This window comes from Copadichromis virginalis, linkage group LG14 (assembly GCF_057382275.1).
Source record: "Copadichromis virginalis isolate Kocher_CV1m ecotype Utaka linkage group LG14, C_Virginalis_male_GT1.1, whole genome shotgun sequence".
In the NCBI taxonomy this organism is placed as follows: domain Eukaryota; kingdom Metazoa; phylum Chordata; class Actinopteri; order Cichliformes; family Cichlidae; genus Copadichromis; species Copadichromis virginalis.
The window spans coordinates 35893699-35903460 of NC_140631.1; the positions used below are offsets into that span (position 1 = coordinate 35893699).

A 9762-nucleotide genomic window follows, 5' to 3' on the forward strand; every position below is an offset into this window, starting at 1 on the left:
AAAGTGGCTTTATGATTGAATATTAAAGCAGAGGAAACCCACTTATATGACACTAACAGTTCTGACACTGGGATTTGTTAGACAAGCCTCTGCATGCATGCATTGAAGCCAGGGAAGCAGACACAAAGCAAACAAATCCCTTGCATTGCAACAACCTTAATAATGAATTATGTGGCTTTTGTATAGATTTAAGCTTTTTCCTAGTAATATAAATGTTTCCCAGTAGGACAACAATTATTCAGCCCCCGGTGGCTTCAGTTCAAAGAGAGACTGGACCATTCAAACACTAGCACAAAAGTCTTAAAATAAATATAATGAATGTGTCCGCTAATTGAAAGTCGCCTCTAGGTTTTAGGTAGTTTTATTTGTGGACTGAAAGAATTAAAAAAAAAGGCCACGCTGGGCTACTTACTCTTGAGCGCAGTGATTAGCATATTCCCATCCTTAATGAGGTCTTTGATGAATTTATTTGTCCGCTCCAGTTCTATTTCATGGCATTTCAGACGCTCTCTGAAGTCCGGACTGTCCAGGAAAGAGTCACTGAACTCCAAAGTGGGGAGTCCCATTGTCCCTCAACGGCAACGCTGGCTTTTAAACTCTGTAACTAGGCATACAAAGGTTTTTACTTTTCATCACGTAGTTCCGATGTAATAGCCACTTCTAAGTTCCCCCTAAAAACTTTTCCTGCTCCGCTTAGTTCCTCACTTCCGCTTTGATTTTCTTCGCTTTTTTTGTCGGCTACCTTAAAAAACAGTGGTCGTATGACTCCTGCTGGTTAGTTTTGGACAGATTACAACAAATGTGGTAGGTCCATCATTAACTTAAGCAACGAAAAAAGTTATTTTGAAAAATTGAGCTGATTTCTGCGTTTCACACTAAACCTCCTAATTACGTTAATAATAATAATGATAATAATAATAATGAATAAGAAGAATAAGAAGCGAAAAACAAAAAAAAATCAACCTACTTATCTCTATATCAACTACAAATGACTGAAAAGAGAAAATATATAGAGAGATTAAAATTTGAATTCAGTTTCTGTGGAAATACAAACAAGAATTGCCAATTGCAAGGATTTTGGAACTAATTTTTGTTTTGCCTCAGATACAACCACAGTATGCAATGCTATAGAAATCTTTTGCATTAAAAAAAATCAATTTATTTCTTAAATGACCTCTTTCACTTTTGTTATTTTACGATATCTTAGCACACACTTAAAGCGTCTACTGCACCAAATATACTGTTTTTTGGTCAATTTATGCCAGTGGTGCTGCTTTCTAATATTGTGAACTGTAAACTCTGCAGATGTCCATGGCATCTCACTGGCATCATCGAGAGCTTAAGAAGAGGGATCTAAACTAATACCTTGGTAAATGGAAGTAATTAAGCTAGAGCCTAGTTGGAGGCAGGAATTTGTCACATTCTCTTCATGCTAAAGGTTAGTAATAATGATTTTACACTCCAGGTAAATATCTTGGTAGGTGTGAAGCACAGGCTTTGTCACCAGTCACACTAAATCCTTTGGATGACTGTTTTTACCTTTGATGCTTTACAGTGCCAGAGGGAGAGAAAGAGGCTTTATCTCTGAGCAAAGATTAAAGTAATAACTACACGAAGATGCAGATACTGCAGCAATGACTATAATCAAAACCCACAAATGAAAAAGCAATAACAACCTAATGCTTCAAAATTAAGAGCAGACTGGAGCTCTGTAAGTAGAGACAAGCTTTTTCTAAGTTTCACCCTGTGGCCTTGTACATTTCTGCCTTGGTAACTAACTAGCAACCGTTCCTAACAACAAACCTGATCTTACTCTAGGTAGCAGTGAGGTAAATCAGCAGAGACAGATAACCTTTACAGGCAAAGTCATGTGACTGCAGCTGAATTGTTACTGTGTGTTACCATCAGATTCCAGCAATGGCCAGTAGGTCTGTAGTCAAACTATATTTTCAAATACAGTAAGATAAAAAAAATAATAATAATTAATCTCAATATCAAAATGATACATATGAGTGTTTCTGAGATGTGAGCAATGTAAAAGTTTTTCACTGAGAACCATAAAACTAAAGTGCACAATGCACTGCAATCCATAGGTGAGCGATATAAGTTCAAGCTTTTACCACCTGAAAAAGATCGATCCCTATTACCCTCTGTGGGTTACTCTTTCAGCTGTGATTATCTGTAGGGTTGACAGTTAACTTTCCTCTGACTGCAACTCACAGATGAAAATGCCTCACTTATAGCAGAAGTGAGTTACACTCAAACAGCTGCAAGCATGTGGAACCGGAACAAGGACTGGCCTCTGGCTGCACCTGAGGAATCAAAAACAGTGGGCGCATGTGTGTCCTTACACGTGTGCATTTACGGTGATGAAATCTCAAGTCTGGGAATGAAACTCAACAGGATCCTGGAGGGATTCATTTAGAGGTGTAACACTCATTGTGGCCAACATTAAAATATTTCATTTGCATGTGATAAAAAAGTCCAGAGAGCCCAGTTTCCCTGGGGATATGTGATTAGCTATAATAATGTTTTCTGGTATATTGTTGTAGAAAAGCAAGTGGTTCAATGAACAAGTAATTCCACAAAAATAAAGATAAATATGTGCTGGTTTCCAGCCATATGCTACATTTGTAGAAATCTTGCAAAAAAAAAAGTGGTCAAAAATACCGCCTTAACAACACACCAGTGGAGACTTGAGGACGAGTGGTTAGCTGTATGAAGCATGGCTAATTGCAATCTAAAATAGCCGCCTGTAGAGTCTTTGAGGTAAATTTGGTTTAATTAAGATGAGACTCAATAGAGAACTGTGCCCCTGTACTCCTCACTCATGAAGGCATTCGCACATTCATATTAGTCATGCCAACATGAGTCTATTGAGAGGCGGTGCACATATCGTTTTCCGTGAATTCACCTAAGGAGACCAACTATGACCCATTAAAGGACAGTCTTGGAGCATTTGCACACGCATATACAAGCCAGTCATGCTTGAGCAATACAAGCTTGTTGCACACACTAGTGAGTGAGACATCTTTCGCATTATCATACAAGTGGGGAAATAATTTATATGTGAGACACTCTTTTCCCACATCCTCATCCTTTTTCTCACTGCATTAAACAGGGCTACAATGATGTTGCCTGATTGAGAATGGGCAGCTCAAATGGGGAAAAAAAAGACTTGGATTTCACAACAAATATCATTAATCCATGCAGAATAAGCGTGAATTAGCTCTGCAATAAATTATGCACAAGTCAGGGGTCTTCTGATTAGATTTCCTCTAATATTGCTGCATCGCACAGCGGGATAGTCAGTTGCTGTGAGAAGTTGTCTGGTCTCATTGTGGTGGGAGAGGTGGGGGGTGTTTTTGGGTCCTAACATGCTCCCGTCAATTCCAGCTCTTGTGCCATCATTCTGCAGCAGCAGCCCTCGGGGGTGCAGTTTGTTACATTGACACAGTGAGCAGAGAGATGTGATACATTAGTGGAAACCCTGTTGCTTCAAGTTAATTGCTGTGTGCACTCTGCAGTACTGAACTGGGTTATTGGGTGAAATATGATAACTGAGAAGGACTATGAAAAAAAAATCTGCTCAATACACAGCTCTCAATTTTCCGTCTGAAAGTGCAGAGATGATAGAGTTTAAGATGTCACACTTGACATGTATTACTGGTCGGGATGCAGCTTACATTTATGACTATGCTATAGAAAGCATTCAGTCACATTCCTGCACAAAAGGGAACCATCAGATCTGAGTGAATTCAAGGCAATGCTGTCTTGTTAATTATGCAAAAAAAGATAGGATTAGATAACTAGACTTCTTGTGATGGCAATTACCTCTAAATAATATGAGCTGTTTTCCCCAATTAACAATTGACACCACCATGCATACTCTTCATTTAAATCAGGTATTAAGGTAATTGCGCAATTTCCGGGTGGCACTCAGCTTAGTTCCAGAGGAGAGCTTTTGAGAACAAGACCTGTCACTGTTTTCCTAGCTCGTGATTAATGAGCCTAATTTAGAAGGTTTTTTTTAATCCAATCATGCTCTGACATTTCCTATCAGATGAGTCCTTCCTCATTCTTTCCATTGTTTACCTCCTGACAATGCAATCTGCCAAAGTGGCAAGTGCCATTCTCTCATTTATGACTCCTGTGTCCATATGATGTTTGAGCAGTTATGCGTGATTACCTCCTCTTTACAGAAAGAGACATCTCTAAAGCATGGAGTGTCCACAGGGATTCAATTTATTGCTTTTCTCTGCACAGTGAAAACTAGGATGGTAAGCTTTTTTTTCTTTTTTTTAAACTTTGAAATGCCACGGTCACATATGAGTTGAATCCGGTGTCAGGTAAAGGACACATCTTCTGGAAAATGTTAGATCCAAAGAGTAAATACAGTCCAGCACACATGAAAGCTGCCTTGTGTCTCTGCATGTGTAGCTTTTGACTTACAAATCTTCTCAGTATACATAAGAAGGGTTGTTCTCGGGAGCAAAGCGGTTTTATTTTTTACCTCATTGACCTTCATAAGGTCACACTTGTCCAGGTAGACCCCAGGCACAAATTTAAGTCTGGGTGATAAATTACAAGAGCTGCTCCACCAGCTTTGTAAGCAAACAGTTTGTGTGCTTCACTGGGACTTTGGCTTTAATTTGGAACAGCAGATATTCAAAAAAACAAGCCTCTCAGCCGCAGCATGCCTCCATCGAGCCAAATAAACTACCCTTTGAAAATTTTCATCTTGCCCCCACACTGTGAAGATGTTTTGGTACATCGACAATCACTACTGTGGATGTGAAAATCTGTGGCTAAACTTTGGAGCAGAGAATAGTACTTAAAAGATTTTAGTGTTACTACACTAAAGAGAAACCTTTGTTCTTATTTTTAAAACCAGATATATGCAGGTTAGAGCTTCAACTGCTGGCAGCTGCTTTTGATTTCCTCCATATCTGAGAAAAGACTTTGATTCTATTTTAGCTCAAAGAAGAATAGTTCGCATCTAATATGTCACTGAAAAATGAAGGATCCGCTGCTCTTTATATTCTTATCACGTACCCTTTGACCAGGAAAACTCCAAATCTATTTGTAGGAAGGAAAAAATCTAAAGTCAAAATGAGAGGAAGCTTTTATAATGGTACAATATGAAAACACACTCTTCCACTGCATTTTTTCTGTAGCAAAACATGAAACCCCGTATCACAAATACTTGTTCATTACTTTTAAAAAATGGCACTTTCAAGGAACTATGGTTAAATTCTGAGACATATCTACTAACTGGTGTAATTTATTAGACAATTCGTTTCAACCATCTGGGAGTAAACAGCATAGGATCCCATCAATATTCTAGTCCCACCAGAAAACAACAGATTGCATGTAAAACTGGATAATTTTCTCTTTGTAGCTTATTCCATCTGGACCCAATGCTTTTGACCAGACATCCTGTTTGATTGCCACTTTGGTTGGAAATGGTGCCACTGCTTATATGTTTTTCATCAAACACCAGGCTTTAGTAAGTTTTGTGGATTGGGGGAATTTAAGTAAGGTTTGCAATGTGAGCGGTGGTATTACCATTTCCCACAGTATGTATTATTTTAATAGAAATAATTATGGCTTAAAGTTACTACAAAATAAGCACATTTTTAGCAGAGAAAAAAATGAAAAGAGGTCACAGCTGTATGTAAGGCCCCAGTCGTGTTCAGTTCTTGCTGTACTTAGCCTTCATTAAATGGTTTATTAGTATTCCATGAGCAGAACTGAGAAAGCTGTTGAGACATTCTTGATCAGATAAATCAGTATTAAGGGTTGCCATCAGAGAGAGAATTACACAGGTCTTCCGATGCTTTTGACTCATCCTCAGGGAGGCTGTATTATAATTTTACCTCCTTCAAAAACTTTTCCAATCATCTTCACTTCTCATGGTTAAATTTAAAGCCCATTAGTCCGATGTCACCTGAAGTTTCTCTATTCAATCTAGCCAATATTTCTGCTGACACGGAGAAAGTGGCCAAAGAGATTAACTCCCAGAGCGTATTATAAAGGAGAAATCACACAAACAATTCTTTGAAATTTTTAAATTGCCTCACTGTGATATGGCAATATCCCAGAGGCAAAGAAGGAGTATTATGTTCTTTGGTGAACCAATATACTGTATATAAGTGAGTAAATATAAGTGAGAAGTTACAACTGGTGACACTGAGTGTCACTGAGCTGCTGAGTATTTATTTTCTTCCCCATAAGATAAACTACTTCGGTAACCTCATAGAAACACACTGTTTAAGATGTCCAAGTTGTCAGGCATTTTCTATATAAATGCAAACAACACATTCTAAGTGTATGTCACATTCACTATAAAGGCATAAAGGCAATCTTTGTCTATTGGAGATGAAACAAAAATATCTGTAGAGTTCAGGCTGAATAACTGTTATTGGGGCAATTTCATGTTTGGAAAATACCAGTGAGTTGAAGAAAGCTTTCTCAGAAGAAATCACTTTTCTTGAAGAGGAATGTGTTTTGAAGGAAAGGCTTAATAACTGCGTGGCTTTCCATTTTAAAAGCACACAGTGATTGAGTGATAGAAGCTTTGTTTGCTCTCTCTGGGATCCTTAAAGCTTTGTGCCAGGTAATTGAAAAGGGAAAAAAGGGTCTTTGTGTGGGTCATACCTAAAAAGATCCCACACTACTAAAAGCACTGTATGGTTGAGTGGTTCAGTCATTGCTGTTTTTATGTTCGGCAACGATATCAATATAGCCCACGTTTCCATGGTTATAATGGATTAAGATTAAGTTAAGATTTTCACAGTCCATCAGCATGATGCATAGAATATCATTTGACAGGTTAAATGCTGCCACAGAGCACAGAGAAAAGCCAAATCCTAAGCACTGGCACACATGAGAGACAACACATCCAAAACACTACCAGCCTCATCAACCATTATATAATTCAGCAAGGGCTCATAGACTCATGCCTCACAGACCATATTCAATATGCCATGCTGCATCACAGCTGCGCCTTTCAATCAAGCTTCTCCGGACATTTTATGAGGCCCAGAAAGAAAAAAAATAATTGCAGACAGATATGCTGTCCAAGCAGTCAACAACAACGGCTTATACTACTTTATACTGCTTCTAACTGAAATTCCTTTTCAAGGAATTGTACTTTTGTCTGCCATTATTACATGTTTGTGTTAAATGGTAAATGGTAAATGGCCTGCATTTGTATAGCGCTTTACTCAGTCCCTAAGGACCCCAAAGCGCTTTACACTACATTCAGTCATTCACCCATTCACACACACATTCACACACTGGTGACGGCAAGCTACATTGTAGCCACAGCTGCCCTGGGGCGCACTGACAGAGGCGAGGCTGCCGGACACTGGCGCCACCGGGCCCTCTGACCACCACCAGTAGGCAAACACGGGGTTAGTATCTTGCCCAAGGATATTTGGCATGCAGCCAGGAGGCAGTGTTGATGCAAAATCAACATATTCTGTACAGCCACAAAGGCCACATGAGACTGAGATGCTCATAACGAAAAATGGAAAATAAAAATAAAATAAATAAAGATAAAGATTAGGTAACCTTTACAGAATAGCAGTAATACCGGCCAAATATGGTAATTAATTACACAAGAATAGCAAAGATTCTGTTGCTTTGAGAAGTCATTATTAGACAATCTGGATTAGTAAGCATGCCGTGTAACAGCAGCACAAATAATACACGCAGCAAACTAAGCAATGTCTATGTCAAGCCTGCTCTGTTTACCCACCAGTGGCCAAATTACTAAGTGCACATAATTGAGCTAAAATGCTTTGTTACTTATTGATTCAAATGTAATGTGTGTGTCCTGCTAAGTTGGGTGAGCAGTTAGGAAACTGAATGGATGTGTGTATTCTCAAAAGTTAAACAGTCTGGCCGTAATGCCCTGCTAATTCAAAGGGTTATTGCCCCGTGTCACTCAAGATGAAAGGTTTTGTCTGGCAGCGAGTTGGACACGGCATACCTAAAATAGTTGACAATGAGTTATTGCGATTAATATACTTTACTTAATATACATCATCTTTTTATAACGCACAATGAAAAGCAAACACGCACGCACACAAAATTGTAAAACACAATAAAATGCCTAATATGTAAGCAGAAATTGCCCACTCATTACCAGGCAGAAATGATCTAAATGAACATTTAAAACACAAACTTCATGTAGTGCCATTTATAACAATGTGCAAATGAAGTGTTTAATATTTGGAGATTATGGACTTTTTCCACAGCTTTGGAAACCAACAGGCTGCTGCAACAATCCCCAGATTTATGAGCACACAGTCATGTTTTGGTACATTAGTTAAATTAGTTTGGTATCCAAGCAGGCATAACTTTAGTAAACTACCCATAGTGACATTTGGACCGAGTCATTTCTCAATGTGTCCAAAACACTTTCCCAAAATGGATGAGTAAGACCACATTCCCACATTTTTCCATCACAGCACTCACTGTGCAGCAGATGCTGCTTGCAAATGTCAAGTTATTATTTTCACACTCACAAACATAACGCTAAACATCACAAAATAAGCCTCCCAGCCTACGCCTGCGTGCCAGGTGAGGTCACAACTAATGACTGTCTTGAGTGTCTGTAAAGACACTTTTAAAAGTGCCATCTATCTCCTCTGCAGAATGTCCTTACACAAGCACAATGGTGGCAAATAAGCAACATGGATTGGAGACTGCAGCTGACAGAAGCTCAATAATCCAAGGTCGAGGCATTTAACAGACAAAGACAAAAGGCTTATCTAACCACTTTCCGTTTGCCTCACATCAGAAGTTATGTCAGTCAAACCAAGTGAGTGACAGCTTCCACTTTAAAGATTTATTCTAATTCTAAATGGTTGCCTTCAGGTATTCTGCTGTTATAGTGTCAAGTTCTATACAAGAAAATTTATTTACAGTAAGATAAAAAAAAAAATTGCTACCCCGAAGAAGAAAGGGTAGGTATAACTTCTGTTTTCAACACTTGGATGTTTATATATATTGCACACAGATAAGGCATCAGAGTTACCACACTATCAACACAGCCCAAACTTTCAGCTCATGTATGCCTGGTTTAATCTCACTTATCTTTTTTTCTTGAAAGCAGATTATACCCATAGCTTTCATGTGCAATGTGATTTGCCAAACATCTCTGCCTGTTAAATGCAAGGTATTATAGGAAGGAGGGGAAAAGGGACATCTGATATTTGGATGCTCAGCTGTAACAAATCCCTCTGTCATAAAACATCTGCAGATTGTAAACAGGCTGTGATGTGACATTGCTCAATGTCACAAAGCAATAAAGTTATTTAGATCTAAATTATTATTATTTTTTACCTTCTTAGGACATCATAAACAACCTTAAAAAGAATTTTAAAAAGCGGCTTCTACGTTTTGTCTTTCTCAGAGAATGGGTAAATTAGCTTGTAGTTTATGTGTTAAATATTTTATTCATAATTTTAAATAAAACATTTAAAATGTTATTAAAATCTATAAATAAATTCTAGTAACGATGTATGTAATATTAGAATATAATTTTGGTGAAAATATATTTAATCAGTTTAGGTTTTCGTAGATAGACCAGACTACATGTAAAAGAAAAATCTTTCATAATATGTTTATATATAATATCATAAGAGACAGAAAGACTGATCCAGTAGTAATATGAAGACAGAGACAGAGAGGTCAGGGAACAGTTTCTGTATGCTTGAATTTTATTAAATGTTCCTTTAGATTTTGTTG

The 9762-nt window shown here is 38.0% G+C and overlaps 1 protein-coding gene across 2 annotated transcripts in view; it reads right to left on the bottom strand.

Moving 5' to 3' along the window:
- Window positions 1-696, bottom strand: part of arhgap42b (Rho GTPase activating protein 42b) — an 80374-nt gene extending 79678 nt beyond the window's left edge. For both annotated transcript variants that reach the window (XM_085430660.1, XM_085430659.1), the window contains exon 1: window positions 413-696. In XM_085430660.1, coding sequence (XP_085286786.1) covers window positions 413-566 — 154 coding nt within the window. In that variant the 5' untranslated portion in view covers window positions 567-696. The remainder of the gene's footprint in view (window positions 1-412) is intronic.
- Window positions 697-9762: the final 9066 nt, after the last annotated feature.